A 20,011-nucleotide genomic window follows, 5' to 3' on the forward strand; every position below is an offset into this window, starting at 1 on the left:
ATGAACCGGTGCAGCAAAACTCACATAAAAGACATATTGTAAACATTATAAGACTCTACACCGTCTTCCTTGTTGTTCAAACTCAATACTAGAAATTATCTAGACCTTAGAGAGACCAATTATGCAAACCAAATTTTAGCAAGCTCTATGTATTTCTTCATTAATAGGTGCAAAGTATATGATGCAAGAGCTTAAACATGAGCACAACAATTGCCAAGTATCACATTATCCAAGACATTTTAGCAATTACTACATGTATCATTTTCCGTTTCCAACCATATAACAATTTAACGAAGAAGATTCAACCTTCGCCATGAACATTATGAGTAAAGCCTAAGGACATACTTGTCCATATGCAACAGCGGAGCGTGTCTCTCTCCCACACAATGAATGCTAGGATCCATTTTATTCAAACAAAAACAAAAACAAAAAACAAACCGACGCTCCAAGCAAAGTACATAAGATGTGATGGAATAAAAATATAGTTTCACTAGAGGAACCTGATAATGTTGTCGATGAAGAAGGGGATGCCTTGGGCATCCCCAAGCTTAGACGCTTGAGTCTTCTTGAAATATGCAGGGGTGAACCACCGGGGCATCCCCAAGCTTAGAGCTTTCACTCTCCTTGATCATGTTGTATCATCTCCCTCTCTTCATCCTTGAAAACTTCCTCCACACCAAACTCAAAACAACTCATTAGAGGGTTAGTGCACAATCAAAATTTACATGTTCAGAGGTGACATAATCATTCTTAACATTTCTGGACATTGCACAAAGCTACTGAAAGTGGATGGAATCGAAAAATCCATCAAGCATAGCAAAATAGGCAATGCGAAATAAAAGGCAGAATCTGTCAAAACAGAACAGTTCGTAAAGACGAATTTTATTGAGGCACCAGACTTGCTCAAATGAAAATTCTCAAATTGAATAAAAGTTGCGTACATATCTGAGGATCACTCACGTAAATTGGCATAATTTTCTGAGTTACCTACAGAGAATTTAGCCCAGATTCGTGACAGCAAAGAAATCTGTTTCTGCGCAGTAATCCAAATCTAGTATGAACCTTACTATCAACGACTTTACTTGGCACAACAATGCACAAAACTAAGATAAGGATAGGTTGCTAAAGTAGTAACAACTTCCAAGACTCAAATATAAAACAAAAGTACTGTAGTAAAAAACATGGGTTGTCTCCCATAAGCGCTTTTCTTTAACGCCTTTCAGCTAGGCGCAGAAAGTGTATATCAAGTAACATCAAGAGATGGAGCATCAACATCATAATTTTCACAATTTGTCCCATTGGGTATCTTAGATGCTCCCTTATCTATAGTGGTTTTAAGAGCTTTATCAATTTTAGGCCTATAATAGCTTTTTGGTTTAGGCCCCTTAGAGACATACATGAACTTTTGCTCCTTACCCACATAAGCTTTCTCTCTAAACTTTATAGATGAAAAGGTTGAACCCAATGTTCCCATAGCCTCTTCAAGTTAACTAATCCTTTGGGTTTGATTATCATGAATAGCACAAGATTCTAAGATGGCAATTTTCTCATTAATTCCACCTAGAGATTTATCAAGTTTATCAGTGCCATCAAGTAATGCTCCCAAAGTAGTATCAATACTTGGAAGGTTTTGCTCTATGGTTTCTAACTTTTTCATGACATCTTCAAGAGAGGTTTCAATTTTAACTTCATTAACGGGTGGTATTCCAAATAAACTCTCAATAATGCAACTAGCTTCTAAGGCAGGAGTACCTAGGAAGTTACCTCCCACGAGACAATCAAGAACATACCTATTCCAGCTAGAGATACCAACATAAAAATTCCTCCGTAGGATAGTGGTGGAGTGTTTCTTAGTGCACCTATTATGGGCATCACTAATTCTATACCAAGCATCTTTTAAACATTCTCCCCCTTTTTGCTTAAACGAACGAACTTCAACTTCAGGATTACTCATTTTAGCAATAGTAAATAAAGTAAACTAGATAAAGTAAATGGAAGTAACCAATTTTTTTGTGTTTTTGATATAGAGTGCAAACAAGATAGTAAATAAAGTAAAACTAGCAACTAATTTTTTTGTATTTTGATTTAGTGCAGCAAACAAAGTAATAAATAAAATAAAGCAAGACAAAAACAAAGTAAAGAGATTGGAATGTGGGGACTCCCCTTGCAGCGTGTCTTGATCTCCCCGGCAACGACGCCAGAAAAAGAGCTTGATACGCGTACAACACGCGTCCGTTGGGAACCCCAGGAGGAAGGTGTGATGCGTACAGCGGCAAGTTTTCCCTCAGTAAGAAACCAAGGTTTATCGAACCAGTAGGAGCCAAGAAGCACGTTGAAGGTTGATGGCGGCGAGATGTAGTGCGGCGCAACACCAGGGATTCCGGCGCCAACGTGGAACCTGCACAACACAACCAAATTACTTTGCCCCAACGTGACAGTGAGGTTGTCAATCTCACCAGCTTGCTGTAACAAAGGATTAGATGTATAGTGTGAATGATGATTGTTTGCAGAAAACAGTAGAACAAGTATTGCAGTAGATTGTATTCGATTAAAAGAATGGACCGGGGTCCACAGTTCACTAGAGGTGTCTCTCCCATAAGATAAATATCATGTTGGGTGAACAAATTACAGTTGGGCAATTGACAAATAGAGAGGGCATGACCATGCACATACATGATATGATGAGTATTGTGAGATTTAATTGGGCATTACGACAAAGTACATAGACCGCTATCCAGCATGCATCTATGCCTAAAAAGTCCACCTTCAGGTTATCATCCGAACCCCTTCCAGTATTAAGTTGAAAACAACAGACAATTGCATTAAGTATGGTGCGTAATGTAATCAATAACTACATCCTCGGACATAGCATCAATGTTTTATCCCTAGTGGCAACAAAGACATCCACAACCTTAGAACTTTCTCACCGTCCTGCATTTAATGGAGGCATGAACCCACTATCGAGCATAAATACTCCCTCTTGGAGTTAAGAGTAAAAACTTGGCCAGAGCCTCTACTAATAACGGAGAGCATGCAAGATCATAAACAACACATAGGTAATAGATTGATAATCAACATAACATAGTATTCTCTATCCATCGGATCCTAACAAACACAACATATAGCATTACAGATAGATGACCTTGATCATGTTAGGCAGCTCACAAGACCCGACAATGAAGCATAATGAGGAGAAGACAACCATCTAGCTACTGCTATGGACCCATAGTCCAGGGGTGAACTACTCACTCATCACTCCGGAGGCGACCATGGCGGTGAAGAGTCCTCCGGGAGATGATTCCCCTCTCGGCAGGTGCCGGAGGCGATCTCTGAATCCCCGAGATGGGATTGGCGGCGGCGGCGTCTCTGGAAGGTTTTCCGTATCGTGGCTCTCGATGCGGGGGTTTCGCGACGAAGACTATATGTAGGCGGAAGGGCAGGTCAGGAGGCGTCACGGGGGCCCCACACGCTAGGGCCGCGCGGGCCCCCCTGGGCCGCGCCGCCCTAGTGTGGCGGCGCCCCGTGGCCCCACTTCGTCTTCCCTTCGGTCTTCTGGAAGCTTCATGTAAAAATAGGCCCCTGGGCGTTGATTTCGTCAAATTCCGAGAATATTTCCTTACTAGGATTTCTGAAACCAAAAACAGCAGAAAACAGCAACTGGCTCTTCGGCATCTCGTTAATAGGTTAGTGCCGGAAAATGCATAAATATGACATAAAGTATGCATAAAACATGTAGATATCATCAATAATGTGGCATGGAACATAAGAAATTATTGATACGTCGGAGATGTATCACCCGGTCCATTCTTTTAATCGAATACAATCTACTGCAATACTTGTTCTACTGTCTGCAAACAATCATCATCCACACTATACATCTAATCCTTTGTTACAGCAAGCCGGTGAGATTGACAACCTCACTGTTTCATTGGGGAAAAGTACTTTGGTTGTGTTGTGCAGGTTCCACGTTGGCGCCGGAATCCCTGGTGTTGCGCCGCACTACATCTCGCCGCCATCAACCTTCAACGTGCTTCTTGACTCCTACTGGTTTGATAAACCTTGGTTTCTAACTGAGGGAAACTTACTGCTGTACGCATCACACCTTCCACTTGGGGTTCCCAATGGTCGCGTGCTGTACGCGTGTCAAGCTAAATTTCTGGCGCCGTTGCCGGGGACGTGAAGAAAAACTACACCACAGAGATTTCTAACTCCCTCGTCAACTACGCGCCAGCAAGTAAATTTCTGGCGCCGTTGCCGGGGAGATCAAGACACGCTGCAAGGGGAGTCTCCACATTCCAATCTCTTTACTTTGTTTTTGTCTTGCATTATTTTTTTTACTACTTTGTTTGCTGCACTAAATCAAAATACAAAAAAATAGTTGCTAGTTTTACTTTATTTGCTATCTTGTTTGCTATATTAAAAACACAAAAAAATTAGTTACTTGCATTTACTTTATCTAGTTTGCTTTATTTACTCTTGCTAAAATGGGTACTCCTGAAAATACTAAGTTGTGTGACTTCACAACCACAAATAATAATGATTTCTTATGCACACCTATTGCTCCACCTGCTACTACAGCAGAATTCTTTGAAATTAAACCTGCTTTACTAAATCTTGTTATGAGAGAGCAATTTTCTGGTGTTAGTTCTGATGATGCTGCTGCCCATCTCAATAATTTTGTTGAACTATGTGAAATGCAAAAGTATAAAGATGTAGATTGTGACATTATAAAATTAAAATTGTTTCCTTTCTCATTAAGAGGAAGAGCTAAGGATTGGCTGCTATCTCTGCCTAAGAATAGTATTGATTCATGGACTAAATGCAAGGATGCTTTTATTGGTAGATATTATCCCCCTGCTAAAATTATATCTTTGAGAAGTAGCATAATGAATTTTAAACAATTGGATAATGAGCATGTTGCACAAGCTTGGGAAAGAATGAAATCTTTGGTTAAAAATTGCCCAACCCATGGACTGACTACTTGGATGATCATCCAAACCTTTTATGCAGGACTGATTTTTTCTTCGCGGAACCTATTGGATTCAGCTGCTGGAGGTACCTTTATGTCCATCACTCTTGGCGAAGCAACAAAGCTTCTTGATAATATGATGATTAATTACTCTAAATGACACATGGAAAGAGCTCCACAAGGTAAGAAGGTAAATTCTGTCGAAGAAACCTCTTCCTTGAGTGATAAGATTGATGCTATTATGTCTATGCTTGTGAATGGTAGGACTAATGTTGATCCTAATAATGTTCCGTTAGCTTCATTGGTTGCTCAAAAAGAATATGTTGATGTGAATTTCATTAAGAATAACAATTACAATAACTCTATGCCATATCCTGCTAATGGTAACTCTTATGGTAGATATGTTTCACCTAATGAAGAAAAGATGTTAGAAATTGAAAGATCCACTAAGAGCTTTATGCAATCCCAATACGAGCAAAATAAATTGTTTACTAAAACTATGAATGAACAATCTACCTTGTTGAAGAATATAGGAAATCAACTTGAAATTTTGAATATGGAGGTCTCTGAGTTGCAAACTAAACTTGCGAATGCTGAAAACCGAATCTCATACATGTCTGCGTCACAATCTTCTTTAATTAATAAAATGGCTGCTAAACCTGAGGATATAGATAATAAAATTGTTACTACAGCAAATGCCATCCAAGTTAGAATTAATGAGAATATAAGATTGATGGCCGAATTGCGTGCTAGGTGGGAGAAAGAAGAAAATGAAAAAGAAGATAATATAGCTAAAGTTTGGACTATTACCACCACTAGTAATGCTAATGCTCCACATGTTGCTGCACCTCCTACTATTAATGGTAAAAGAATTGGTGTTGGCAATGTTTCCACTTCTAATGCAAAGCGCGAAAAACTGCCTGAAACTGCTAAAACTGCTGAAACTGCCTGTGATAAAACTGCTGAAATTTTTTCCAACATTGGGGATAATGATCCCATTGGTTTAGATTATAATGGTTTGGATTTTGATGATTGCCACATCTCTGAAGTTATAAAGTTCTTACAAAAACTTGCTAAGATTCCTAATGCTAGTGCTATAAACTTGGCTTTCACGAAACATATTACAAATGCTCTCATAAAAGCTAGAGAAGAGAAACTAAATCGCAAAACTTCTATTCCTAGGAAGCTAGAGGATGGTTGGGAGCCCATCATTAAGATGAAGGTCAATGACTTTGATTGTAATGCTTTATGTGATCTTGGTGCAAGTATTTCCGTTATGCCTAAGAAAATCTATAATATGCTTGACTTGCCACCGTTGAAAAATTGTGATTTGGATGTTAATCTTGCTGATAATTCTACAAAGAAACCTTTGGGGAGAGTTGATAATGTTCGCATTACCGTTAACAATAACCTTGTCCCCGTTGATTTTGTTGTCTTGGATATTGAATGCAATGCATCTTGTCCCATTATATTGGGAAGACCTTTTCTTCGAACTGTCGGTGCTATCATTGATATGAAGGAATGTAATATTAAATATAAATTTCCTCTCAAGAAAGGTATGGAACACTTCCCTAGAAAGAGAATGAAGTTACCTTTTGATTCTATCATTATAACAAATTATGATGTTGATGCTTCGTCTCTTGATAATACTTGATATACACTTTCTGCGCCTAGCTGAAAGGCGTTAAAGAAAAGCGCTTATGGGAGACAACCCATGTTTTACTACAGTACTTTTGTTTTATATTTGAGTCTTGGAAGTTGTTACTACTGTAGCAACCTCTCCTTATCTTAGTTTTGTGCATTGTTGTGCCAAGTAAAGTCGTTGATAGTAAGGTTCATACTAGATTTGGATTACTGCGCAGAAACAGATTTCTTTGCTGTCACGAATCTGGGCCAAATTCTCTGTAGGTAACTCAGAAAATTATGCCAATTTACGTGAGTGATCCTCAGATATGTGCGCAACTTTCATTAAGTTTGAGCATTTTCATTTGAGCAAATCTGGTGCCTCAATAAAATTCGTCTTTACGAACTGTTCTGTTTTGACAGATTCTGCCTTTTATTTCGCATTGCCTGTTTTGCTATGTTTGATGGATTTTTCGATTCCATTAACTTTCAGTAGCTTTGTGCAATGTCCAGAAGTGTTAAGAATGATTATGTCACCTCTGAACATGTAAATTTTGATTGTGCACTAACCCTCTAATGAGTTGTTTTGAGTTTGGTGTGGAGGAAGTTTTCAAGTATCAAGAGAGGAAGATGATACAACATGATCAAGGAGAGTGAAAGCTCTAAGCTTGGGGATGCCCCGGTGGTTCACCCCTACATATTTCAAGAAGACTCAAGCGTCTAAGCTTGGGGATGCCCAAGGCATCCCCTTCTTCATCGACAACATTATCAGGTTCCTCTAGTGAAACTATATTTTTATTCCATCACATCTTATGTACTTTGCTTGGAGCGTCGGTTTGTTTTTGTTTTTGTTTTGTTTGAATAAAATGGATCCTAGCATTCATTGTGTGGGAGAGAGACACGCTCCGCTGTTGCATATGGACAAGTATGTCCTTAGGCTTTACTCATAATATTCATGGCGAAGGTTGAATCTTCTTCGTCAAATTGTTATATGGTTGGAATCGTAAAATGATACATGTAGTAATTGCTATAATGTCTTGGATAATGTGATACTTGGCAATTGTTGTGCTCATGTTTAAGCTCTTGCATCATATACTTTGCACCTATTAATGAAGAAATACATAGAGCTTGCTAAAATTTGGTTTGCATAATTGGTCTCTCTAAGGTCTAGATAATTTCTAGTAAAGAGTTTGAACAACAAGGAAGACGGTGTAGAGTCTTATAATGTTTACAATATGTCTTTTATGTGAGTTTTGCTGCACCAGTTCATCCTTGTGTTTGTTTCAAATAACCTTGCTAGCCTAAACCTTGTATCGAGAGGGAATACTTCTCATGCATCCAAAATCCTTGAGCCAACCACTATGCCATTTGTGTCCACCATACCTACCTACTACATGGTATTTCTCCGCCATTCCAAAGTAAATTGCTTGAGTGCTGCCTTTAAAATTTATATCCTCTACCTTTGCAATATATAGCTCATGGGACAAATAGCTTAAAAACTATTGTGGTATTGAATATGTACTTATGCACTTTATCTCTTATTAAGTTGCTTGTTGAGCGATAACCATGTTCCTGGGGACGCCATCAACTACTCTTTGTTGAATATCATGTGAGTTGCTATGCATGTCCGTCTTGTCTGAAGTAAGGGAGATTTACCGCTAGAATGGTTAGAGCATGCATAATGTTAGAGAAGAACATTGGGCCGCTAACTAAAGCCATGATCCATGGTGGAAGTTAGAGTTTTGGACAAATATCCTCAATCTCATATGAGAAAATTAATAATTGATGAATGCTTAATCATTAAAGAGGAGTCCATTATCTGTTGTCTATGTTGTCCCGGTATGGATGTCTAAGTTGAGAATAATCAATAGCGAGAAATCCGATGCGAGCTTTCTCCTTAGACCTTTGTACAGGCGGCATAGAGGTACCCCTTTGTGACACTTGGTTAAAACATATGCATTGCAATGATAATCCAGGTAATCCGAGCTAATTAGGACAAGGTGCGGGCACTATTAGTATACTATGCATGAGGCTTGCAACTTTTAGGATATAATTTACATAACACATATGCTTTATTACTACCGTTGACAAAATTGTTTCTTGTTTTCAAAATCAAAGCTCTAGCACAAATATAGCAATCAATGCTTCCCTATGCGAAGGGCCTTTCTTTTACTTTTTATGTTGAGTCAGTTCACCTATGTAACACCCCAAATTTCAATAAAAAGAAAGTTAGAGAATTCCAGAACGCAAAATTTCAAACCAACAAAAACTTTTCTTTTGCATATAGTACCATGCATAGGACTTGTGCATTTGAGTGATATGCCATGATGATTGTTATTACTTGTATTTTGATGGGCTCTAAAACCCTAGAGTGATCATATGAAGATCACCAACCAAATAAATCAAAGGGGAAGAAAATCCAATAAAAGGCAAAACCCTAAAAACCCTCACATATGCCCTATGGCATTTTTATAAATTTTGACCCTAGACCTATTTGGTCTTCACCATTAGTGGAATAATGTTATTAAACACTTATTACAACTTTTGGAACCTGGGTTGCACAATTCAAATGAATTTCAAACACTTTTCCCACTCACATGTGATGATGACCAAATCTGCCAATTTTAGTCTGATCACCACTTTGAGCCCCTGCAATTCAATTTTCCCAAACCAATCTTTGCTCACTCTTTGCACCATTTCAAAGTCAACATCAAGGTGAACAACTTTGATGAAGACCACCCTGCCAAATTCATCTTGGATCACTAGCTATGCTCATTCAAAGTCTTGACTTTTTAACATTGTCAACAATCTCCACTTAGCCATTTTGGCCAAATTTTGAAATCTAATTTTTCCACCACCACCTCAATTCATCTCTGGTCAATTACAACTTATCTCAACCTTCACATATCACAAACTTTCATCTTTTGAACTTTTTCCAATTTGGATAATTTTGCATTTTCCAAAATTGGGCACTATTTGCAACTATTGCAAATAGTGATCTACCTCATCCAAATTTAAACCAAAGCTATCCTACAATGTCCCCTGGTCCCCTCTCTCACTAACCTCAACATAGAAACCCTAGGGAGGGAGAGAGAACAAGCATGGCATGGCCATGCCGGCCACATGCCGGCCATGCCGCACCACCCCCTCTCCCCTTGCTTCCCCAACCCTGGCCCCTGCGCCACCGTGTGCCACCACCTCTCCTACGCCACCCTAGCCCAGCCCTGGTCGAGGAGGAGCTCGACAACGCCGAGACCAGCACGCGTCCATGGCGCCCTGGACGCCGCGCACGTCGCGCGTGTGCACGCCGCGGGCACACACTGGCCACGCACCGCGCCATCACCACGAGCACGCCCTGGAATCGCTGACCAGCCGTTGAGCATCGCCGCGTCGCCACGCAGCCACCAGACATGCCCTCGACCCCGACCCGTGCCCGCCGTCGCCGGAGACGACAACGCGATCCCGCGACCAACACGGCAGACACGGAAGCAATGCGACCAGTTTAGCCACCGCCCGACCCCGCTGTCGCCGCCAATAGCGTCGCCAGGAGCCGTAGAACACTGCCACCACCCCGCCTAGCTCGATCGCTTGCCGGAGAAGCCGCGCCATGGTCGACTTCTTCACGGCCACGCCGCACCCTTGGCCAGCTATAAATACAGCGTTCCCTGGACGAAGTTGAGCACGCCATCTCGTTCACCATCCTCCACTGCTTCTCCTCCACCCAACCACTCACTCGATTGTCGCCGGAGTTGCTCCAATTTGAAGATCGGAGCCCGCCAGTGCCGCACCTCGCTGCCGTCGATTGGAGCCGATCCAGGAGACGCCGCCGGTGCCAGGAGCTTCGCCGTCGTCCACATCGACATCACGCACACTGCCAGCCACCGCGGGAGCCCTGGTTAGCTCTCCCACCCCCTAGGCTCGCCGCCCGAACCTCTGCTTCTCGCCGGAGAAGACGACGACCGTGCGCCGTTGGATTGCCTTCTAATCCAACGCGCCACGTCGCTCGTACCGTTTCGGGTTTTAAACGCCGCTGACATGCGGGACCCCCCTGTCAGGCAGCCCACGCGGGCACAGACGCGTGGTGGGCTGAGGTGGGCCGTTTTATTTCAAATCGGCCCAGCTTCGTTTTCCCGCCGGCCTGTTTAATTCAAATTCGTTTTAAACATTTTCCAAACAATCCAATACTGCCCAAACTTTGAAATTCAACCATTTCAAATCGGCTAAACCAAATTTAGTGACTTTGACATTGTTAGAAAGCCACTGAAATTCTCTATCCAATGCCACTGGCCTCATGGTCAATCTCTTTGTAGAATTAATGTGACAAAAATAACAAGCCAGGGACTTTTCCCTATTCAAATAATTCTTAAAAATCAACCAAAATAGATATTAAGTTAATTCCAACTCTAATAGCTCACTTTTGACTTACACTAATTGTTTATGCAATAAAATGGTGTGGTCACTTTGCATGATCATGCCATGGTTTAATGAGTGGATATTTTGACTAGTTTAACTAGTTGATATTGTCCAAAACTATTAGAATTAAATTGTGTGAAGTATTACACTTCATTTAAACTTGTCTCACATGAATTCATGGGATGTTTGAACCCCTGGTTCCAAACTCTCTTATATGAATTTCTTGAGATTTAAATCAAATGTAGTGTTATTTAAATGGTATGAGGTGTTCCACCTCATTTAAATCATTCTACCAAATGATGATGATGATGAACTTTTGATTTAGGTCAATATGAGTTCATCCATGATTGTTGGAGAAATTAAATCTTAAGAAGATTTCAATGAGAGGAAATTATTTCTCAAGAACCCTATGGAAACTATCATCTACATTTGGACTACAAATTCTATTTAAATCCCACCACCCATGCACCCTAGTTTATTTATGTGTGTGCATAGAGTAGTTGTGTGTTTATTTGTGATGTGTGGAATAGCCATTGAATTAGGGAGTAATTATACTCGTATTCAAATTTAGACGGTAGCACCGGAGAGTACGCCGAAGAAGAAGGTTGCTACCAGGAGGAGGAAGAGGAACAGTTTGAAAACTACCAAGGCAAGCTAAATTACTGTGCAAGCTTTTACCCTTGCAAAGTGCAAAGCCCCTTGGGGCATGGCACCATGTTTCTTATCCTTTCTTATGTGAACCCATCCCAAGTTTTTACTTGTTTTCTAAAAAGAGTTACTTTTATAGTTAACTTTGGTCAAAATACAATTTGGATACTAGAGTAGTGAGTTAGTCTCTTCCACGCAAGGCAAGATAGCACCCCTCATGAATTAGAGCTAGTGCTAATAAACTAAATGTGACTACTCTAGATGGGAGACTTGTGATTTTGAAAGGATTTTGAAACCTTGGAATGAAGATGCATTCCATTGAATGATTTTGGAAGGTGAATATGACCAAGAGAAGATGGTGATTTTTGATAAAACATGATGTTGGTGGGAATGCGATACCTTTCCAATTCTCAAGTACCCCCACAATACCTGATTATGGGTAGGGCTTAACTGGAAGTTTATGCGTCTTAGTATGGGCTCCCTCTAAACAAGCGTCATCGGGGTTATGCCGAAAGCTGCCTCTACCACAAAAGAAACGATACGATATGATGCGAGATGAGGTGAATGTCCGGCCCAAGCCCTGTGCAGTTCCCAGGTTGACAGATGGTCTTCACTGGGAGGCCAAGCTCATGGGGAGAGGTGCTCATACTAGGGTTCGTAAGTGAAAGGTTATGGTTGATGATCCGCGTACTGTGTTACGATTATTCGGGGAAATCCCGACGGATGAAATCAAATGTTGTGGCACAAGTGTGCAACCTCTGCAGAGTGTAAACCTATTCGAATAGCCGCGTCCACGGTTACGGACGGTTGGAAAGGCCATACAGTTTCCGATGTCATATCTTTGAAAATGAAGTTGAAAAGGTTGATGGTGAAATGACTTGTGGTGACTTGACTTGAAATCACCACTTGAATGGTGGGGATGACACTAGTGTTCCCACTTGAGTTAGTTAGCACTTGAGTAAGCTTTTTTTTCAAAACTTTGTGAACTAAAACTAGCTTTATGCAAATAAACTAGAGCTTAGCAAACCCTACTAGAATGTCTTGCACTTCCATTAGTTTGAGTTTGCGAGTACTCAACGTACTCACGGCTTTGTCCCTGGCTATTCCAATGGCCAGAGTATGAAGATGAACACGGAGATGACCAGCAGGACGCCTACGACCACTAAGCGCCTTCCGACGTCAAGCGTTGGCCTGTGGACTAGAGAGTCCTTGTATCTTACGCTTCCGCTATGTTGAACTATGAACTTGTGTTGGTTCGTTGATCAATAGATCAACTATTCGTGTAATATGGATCATGTGATTCCAATTTGTAAGACTTATGGTTTGTAATGAATGATGACTGTGATACTTAACTATTATGCCTCGCAACAACAATATTCCTGGGATTGCGATGTATGACATAATAGGCATTCGGACTTAAAAATCCGGGTGTTGACAACCTATTTCTCTCCACCTCAAGAGGCAAACACTTGTGTGAACTGTGCATTGATTCCTACATACTTGCATATTGCACTTGTTATATTACTTTGCATTGACAAATATCCATGGGATATACATGTTACAAGTTGAAAGCAACCGCTGAAACTTAATCTTCCTTTGTGTTGCTTCAATACCTTTACTTTGAATTATTGCTTTATGAGTTAACTCTTATGCAAGACTTATTGATGCTTGTCTTGAAGAACTATTCATGAAAAGTTTTTGCTATATGATTCATTTGTTTACTCATGTCATTTACATTGTTTTGATCGCTTCATTCATTACATATGCTTACAATAGTATGATCAAGGTTATGATGGCATGTCACTCCAGAAATTATCTTTGTTATCGTTTACCGCTAGGACGAGCAGAAACTAAGCTTGGGGATGCTGATACGTCTCCGACGTATCGATAATTTCTTATGTTCCATGCCACATTATTGATGATATCTACATGTTTTATGCATACTTTATGTCATATTTATGCATTTTCCGGCACTAACCTATTAACGAGATGCCGAAGAGCCGCTTCTGTTTTCTGCTGTTTTTGGTTTCAGAAATCCTAGTAAGGAAATATTCTCGAATTGGACGAAATCACCGCCCAGGGGCCTATTTTCACCCGAAGCTTCCCCAAGACCGACGGGAAGCCGACGGGGGGCCACGAGGCGCCGCCACACTCGGGCGGCGCGGCCCAGGGGGGCCGCGCGGCCCTAGCGTGTGGCCCCCGTGACGCCTCCCGACCTGCCCTTCCGCCTACATATAGTCTTCGTCGCGAAACCCCGCATCGAGAGCCACGATACGGAAAACCTTCCAGAGACGCCGCCGCCGCCAATCCCATCTCGGGGATTCAGAGATCGCCTCCGGCACCTGCCGGAGAGGGGAATCATCTCCCGGAGGACTCTTCACCGCCATGGTCGCCTCCGGAGTGATGAGTGAGTAGTTCACCCCTGGACTATGGGTCCATAGCAGTAGCTAGATGGTTGTCTTCTCCTCATTATGCTTCATTGTCGGGTCTTGTGAGCTGCCTAACATGATCAAGATCATCTATCTGTAATGCTATATGTTGTGTTTGTTGGGATCCGATGGATAGAGAATACTATGTTATGTTGATTATCAATCTATTACCTATGTGTTGTTTATGATCTTGCATGCTCTCCGTTATTAGTAGAGGCTCTGGCCAAGTTTTTACTCTTAACTCCAAGAGGGAGTATTTATGCTCGATAGTGGGTTCATGCCTCCATTAAACTGGGACATGTGATGAAAGTTCTAAGGTTGTGGATGTGCTGTTGCCACTAGGGATAAAACATTGATGCTATGTCCGAGGATGTAGTTATTGATTACATTACGCACCATACTTAATGCAATTGTCTGTTGTTTTCAACTTAATACTGGAAGGGGTTCGGATGATAACCTGAAGGTGGACTTTTTAGGCATAGATGCATGCTGGATAGCGGTCTATGTACTTTGTTCGTAATGCCCAATTAAATCTCACAATACTCATCATATCATGTATGTGCATTGTCATGCCCTCTCTATTTGTCAATTGCCCAACTGTAATTTGTTCACCCAACATGCTATTTATCTTATGGGAGAGACACCTCTAGTGAACTGTGGACCCTGGTCCATTATTTTAATCGAATACAATCTACTGCAATACTTGTTCTACTGTTTTCTGCAAACAATCATCATCCACACTATACATCTAATCCTTTGTTACAGCAAGCCGATGAGATTGACAACCTCACTGTTTCGTTGGGGCAAAGTACTTTGGTTGTGTTGTGCAGGTTCCACGTTGGCGCCGGAATCCCTGGTGTTGCGCCGCACTACATCTCGCCACCATCAACCTTCAACGTGCTTCTTGACTCCTACTGGTTCGATAAACCTTGGTTTCTAACTGAGGGAAACTTACTGTTGTACGCATCACACCTTCCACTTGGGGTTCCCAACGGTCGCGTGCTGTACGCGTGTCAAGCTAAATTTCTGGTGGCGTTGCCGGGGACGTGAAGGAAAACTACACCACAGAGATTTGTAACTCCCTCGTCAACTACGCGCCAGCACACACCTCTGCAGAGTGTAATGAATCATGAACTGCCACTCCCTGTTCCGGGTTTTGAAATTGTGAACGCGGCCGGAAAGGAACTCCATGAAGTTCTAGACACCCGGTGAAGGCTGACGGACATAGCTCTTCGGAATAAAAGCAACCTTTTGAAGAAATGCTTATAAAAACCTGCATTGGCATTTGACTTTCTGGTATAATGTCGTAGCTAGTGCATTAAATACCTCTTTCCTATAATGAACTTGTTGAGTACGCTCGTACTCAGACCTCTTATAACCCCATGCTTAGATTGTCTGAACCACCTGGAGGAGGCCACTGAAGGACAAGAAGGAGCAGATGGGATCTACTATGAAGAACCAGACCTCTCTGGAGAAGTAGAGGGGGTTGACTACCTTATCGTGTACGGAACCGGGGAGGTTCCGGAAGAAGACCACACTTGAGAACACCTAGTAGTAATAGTAGTCGAGCAGCACGAACTCTATAGTATTTAGCTGCTCGAGTAGAATGGTGCTAAGCCTTCTTAGACCTATATTGTATAAACTAAGTAGGGTTCACCTAGAACCTAGGAGTTATCCTCTATGGACCCAGGAGGAGCTTCAATGTGATGTACATGTATTACTGTAATATTAAGTGAGTGAAATAAAGACTAGCTATGCTTCTATTGTACTAGTCCGAGGGATGTAATATTTGCGGATTGGTACTTCGCTCATGTTATGTCATCGACTGGCATACTACAACATGAAGTGGTATGCATGGTCACCACATCACGCATCACTTCGGAGGCGGGCATGGCGATGTAGATGCCTCCTGTGATGATTTCCCACTCCGACAGGGTGCCGGGAAGAGCTTTAGAACCCCCTGAGATGGGTTCTGCAATGGCGACCGCGACAGAAATTTTCGTGGATGGAGGCTCGGGTATTCAGGGTTTTCCCGAGATCATGAATAAATAGGCGGAGGGGCGATATCGGTGGCCACCTGGGTGGGCTAGACCATGCCTTGGCACGAGCCCAGGCCTAGCCGCGCTAAGAGGTGGTTTGGCCGCCCTTTGGCTCCTCTTCGTCTCCCCACTGGACGTTGTCTTCATTACGGAAAATATTGACTTTGGCTTTTGTTTCGTCCAATTCCGAGAATATTTCCTGTACAACTTTTCTGAAATACAAAATAGCAGAAAACAGGGAACTGGCACTATGGCATCTTGTTAATAGGTTAGTGTCGTAAATCATATAAAAGTGCATCGAAGTGTAAGCAAAACATATATAAATTGGTGTAAAACAAGCATGGAGCATCAAAAATTATAGATACGCTTGAGACGTATCAAGACTCTCCTCCAGACGTTGGTGTACCGGTGTAAGGGTACATTGCCCCCTAAGTGTGTTTTTGGTAATTAATGACTATCCTCTATGGACTAATGTTTTTATTGTGTTTATATGAAGGAATGTTCCATAGGTCTTGCTTATATTCCATGTGTTGGATTCAAGTGTGGATGCCATGAATATAATGATATACCTTTGGTATTGGCATCAAGACCATTTATTTGAGCATGAAGTGATACAAGGTTGACAAAGACTAAGAGTGAAAAATTGAATTCAAGTTGGTCAACACATGAATCATAAAGATTGTACCACTTTGGATCATGTGATCTTGTGGGCGGTTGAGAAGGGCAAGTTTAAGATGAGCATATCAAAGATATCATGCTTGAAGCTTGCGGTTCATTTGGTGATAATGTACATATGAAGATGTGCCTCAATGAAGCTATCCCATGATGGTGTATAGGGGAGCAATTGCGAGTCTTCACGAAGAAACAATGATCAACTATGGCATTCCGGTTTGAGGTAGCTTGAAGCGTTATCATCAAGATCAAGTGGGATGCATGCAAGGCAAAGGTATTGCCTTGCAAGGTTTTCCTTTTACCGGTCTCAAGGTGGTTGTTGGGAGAACGGGTTATAGGATAGATAGCCGCACTATCAAGAGGGGCTTTTGGTTGAGTAACTTGATCGCATCGTCTTAGGAAGTTCAATCCTTTGCATACTTTGCATCCCTATATTCTTGTGGCTTCTTGGTGTTTCTCTGTGTGAGGTTCTTGAGCTTGCTGCTAGCTTTTCAAAAATCCCAAGTTCATCAAAAACAGAATCCGTATACATATTCTGTTGCGTTTTCAAGTTTGGACGTTTTTACCGTTTCTTGACATTGGGAGGCTCCCTCTCTAAAATCATCTAAAAATATTTTGTGAGGATCCCAATATTTGCAACAAAATTGGTTTCATATCAATCGAAGTTCGGGAACTTTGTCAAAGTTAAGTTCTTTTGAGAAAATTGCGTTTGAGGGGTTCTGGCGATTTCTACGCTAAAACCGGTGGTGTTGGCTCTCCTGCCGGAATATCTTGGCGAGCCAAAATGGTTCCGGTTTCGCTGGAACATGTACCAGTACTCTGTTCCGGCAAAACCAGTTTCGTACTGGTGAGCCGGTCTCGTTCCGGCGAGGGAACCGGCGTGCCGGTTTTAGAACCGCTCCAGCCTCGTGTGCTGGAGATTTCCAGGGGGTGGTTTCGGTCAGCCGGTTTGCTCATCGTACCATTCCGGTGGTGCAAGTTTTACCGCCGGTACGGGTCGTAGGAATTCCCCAAACGGCTAGTTTCCCCCCTTGGACTATAAATAGTCATTCTTCCTCCTCGAGGAGGTAAGGTCAACCATTCTATTTGCTCTCTCCCTCTCTCTCTCCTACTCCATTGTGAACCTCAAAAGCTTGCTTCCTCTCCATCCCGCCTATGATTCTTGCATATTCTTGAGGGATTTGAAACAGGAGATCTAGATCTACAACTCCACCAATCCATTCCTCCTCTTTGTGAGGGGAACTCTTGGGATCTAGATTTTGGAGTCATTTGTTGATTTCCTCCATTGTTCTTTCTCTCTAATTCCTCCCTGCACTTGTTGCTTTGGTGGGATTTGAGTGTGAGGGATTTGAACACCTTTGGTGTTCTTGCTTTTGCTTTCTTGCATAAGTGTTGGGCTCTCCATTACAATTAGTTCGAGTGAGAGACCGTGAGCTTGTTACTCTTGGAGGTGTGACCTCCTAGTTGGCTTGGCAGTTGGTGGGTGACCACTTCGTGGAAGATTGTGAAGAGACCCGGGCTTCTCCTTCGTCAAGCTTGTGAAGTGGTTGTTGAGCTTACCATCTCCGGAGTGGAGGAAAATATAGCCATAAGGGAAAGGACTTTGTCCTTCGTGGTATTGGCTTGGATAAGAAGGTGAGACTTTGTGGCGTTCGGGAGACCTTCGTGGTAGCCCGCATCTCTCCAACGTGCCGTACCTCACCTTGTGTGGGGGGACACAGGAATATATATTCATCTCTGATACGTACAATTTGCATCACTATTTTATATCATAATTTACTATTATTCATTGATATATTTCATATTTAAAGGTAATACTTATGTCATTCCATCTATTTTTGCAGATGATTATTGGAGAATTAACCACCGGAGCAAGGAATCTGGTGGAGAAAGGACCGTCAAGGCACCATATTTCTGAAGACCAACAATTCCCAACAAAGATACATAAAATTATATTTTTCCAGATGACGGAGGAAGTCTGAAGGGGAGGTCGAGATGGGCCAGGGGGCTCAAAACCACCCCTAGGCGCGGGCCCACCCTAGGCCGCACGTAGGCATGGTCTAGGCTCCCTGGCCCACTTCTGATGATGCCCTGATACGTCTCAAACGTATCTATAATTTCTTATGTTTCATGCTACTTTTATGATGATACTCACATGTTTTATACACACTTTATGTCATTATTATGCATTTTCCGGCACTAACCTATTGACGAGATGCCGAAGAGCCAGTTGTTGTTTTCTGCTGTTTTTGGTTTCAGAAATCCTACAAAGGAAATATTCTCGGAATTGGACAAAATCAACGCCCAGGGTCTTATTTTTCCACGGAGCTTCCAGAAGACCGAAGGGGATACGAAGTGGGGCGACGAGGCGCCCAGACCACAGGTCCGCGCGGCCTAGGTGGGGCCCGCGCCACCCTATGGTGTGGGGCCCTCGTGCCTCCACCGACGCTGCCCTTCCGTCTATTTATTCCCTCCGTCGCGAAAACCCTATTACCTGTTGACTGCCAAAACCCACCGGCGGGCAGCGACGGTCAACACTGTAGAGCCGGGAACAACCTAGAGCTGCGGCTGGCTGAGGTCCCTCCGAGCGACGGCCCGCAAAGCACTTCTGGTCACACGTCCGATGCTGAGTGCAAGGGCGTGCCACCTGACCTATACCTGGTCAGGAAGGTGATGGAGATGCCTCGCTTAGTTTCCTGCATGGCATACACGTAAACATTAAATACGAGCCTCGATCGGCTCTCAGGTTATCCTGTGAATCGGCTCAAGGAGCCGATCCACCCATGATTCGTACGGGGTGCACGAATATATGGTGGTCCTGCTTGATCAAGATAAAGCTAAAACAATCTACGACGATCTGGGGTTTTCACCGCATAATCGGATCATCCTACTCACGATTGGGCCTCGCGGCCACGCACGGTGATCGTAAGCCGATCCTAGATAGGGCCTAAAAACCAACACGAGGTTGATCCCCGGAACATCCTGTCTAGGACTAGCGAACGACACCCTACGTGCCGCTGGATCCTCCAACCCTTTGTAAGGCCTAACTATTGCAGATATTAAACTAATCCTTGTAGAACAAGGAGCAACCATAACGGATCGGATCTACTAAATTAAGATCAAGCGGGGTGCCGCCCCCACACCTGAGATAGGTGTGAGGGCGGCTAGATATGCAAGGGTTGCACTACAATAGCATGTTACGCGAAGAACTATGCTAA

General features: G+C 42.6%; 1 protein-coding gene across 1 annotated transcript in view; it reads left to right on the forward strand.

The window, feature by feature from the left end:
- Positions 1-18,711, forward strand: part of LOC139832414 (uncharacterized) — a 56,247-nt gene extending 37,536 nt beyond the window's left edge. Inside the window, exon 4 of the mRNA XM_071822171.1 lies at positions 18,638-18,711. Within this exon, the coding sequence (XP_071678272.1) occupies positions 18,638-18,711 (74 nt within the window). The remainder of the gene's footprint in view (positions 1-18,637) is intronic.
- The last annotated feature ends 1,300 nt before the right edge of the window (positions 18,712-20,011 follow it).

This window comes from Lolium perenne, chromosome 6, assembly GCF_019359855.2.
Source record: "Lolium perenne isolate Kyuss_39 chromosome 6, Kyuss_2.0, whole genome shotgun sequence".
NCBI classification, from domain to species: Eukaryota; Viridiplantae; Streptophyta; class Magnoliopsida; order Poales; family Poaceae; genus Lolium; species Lolium perenne.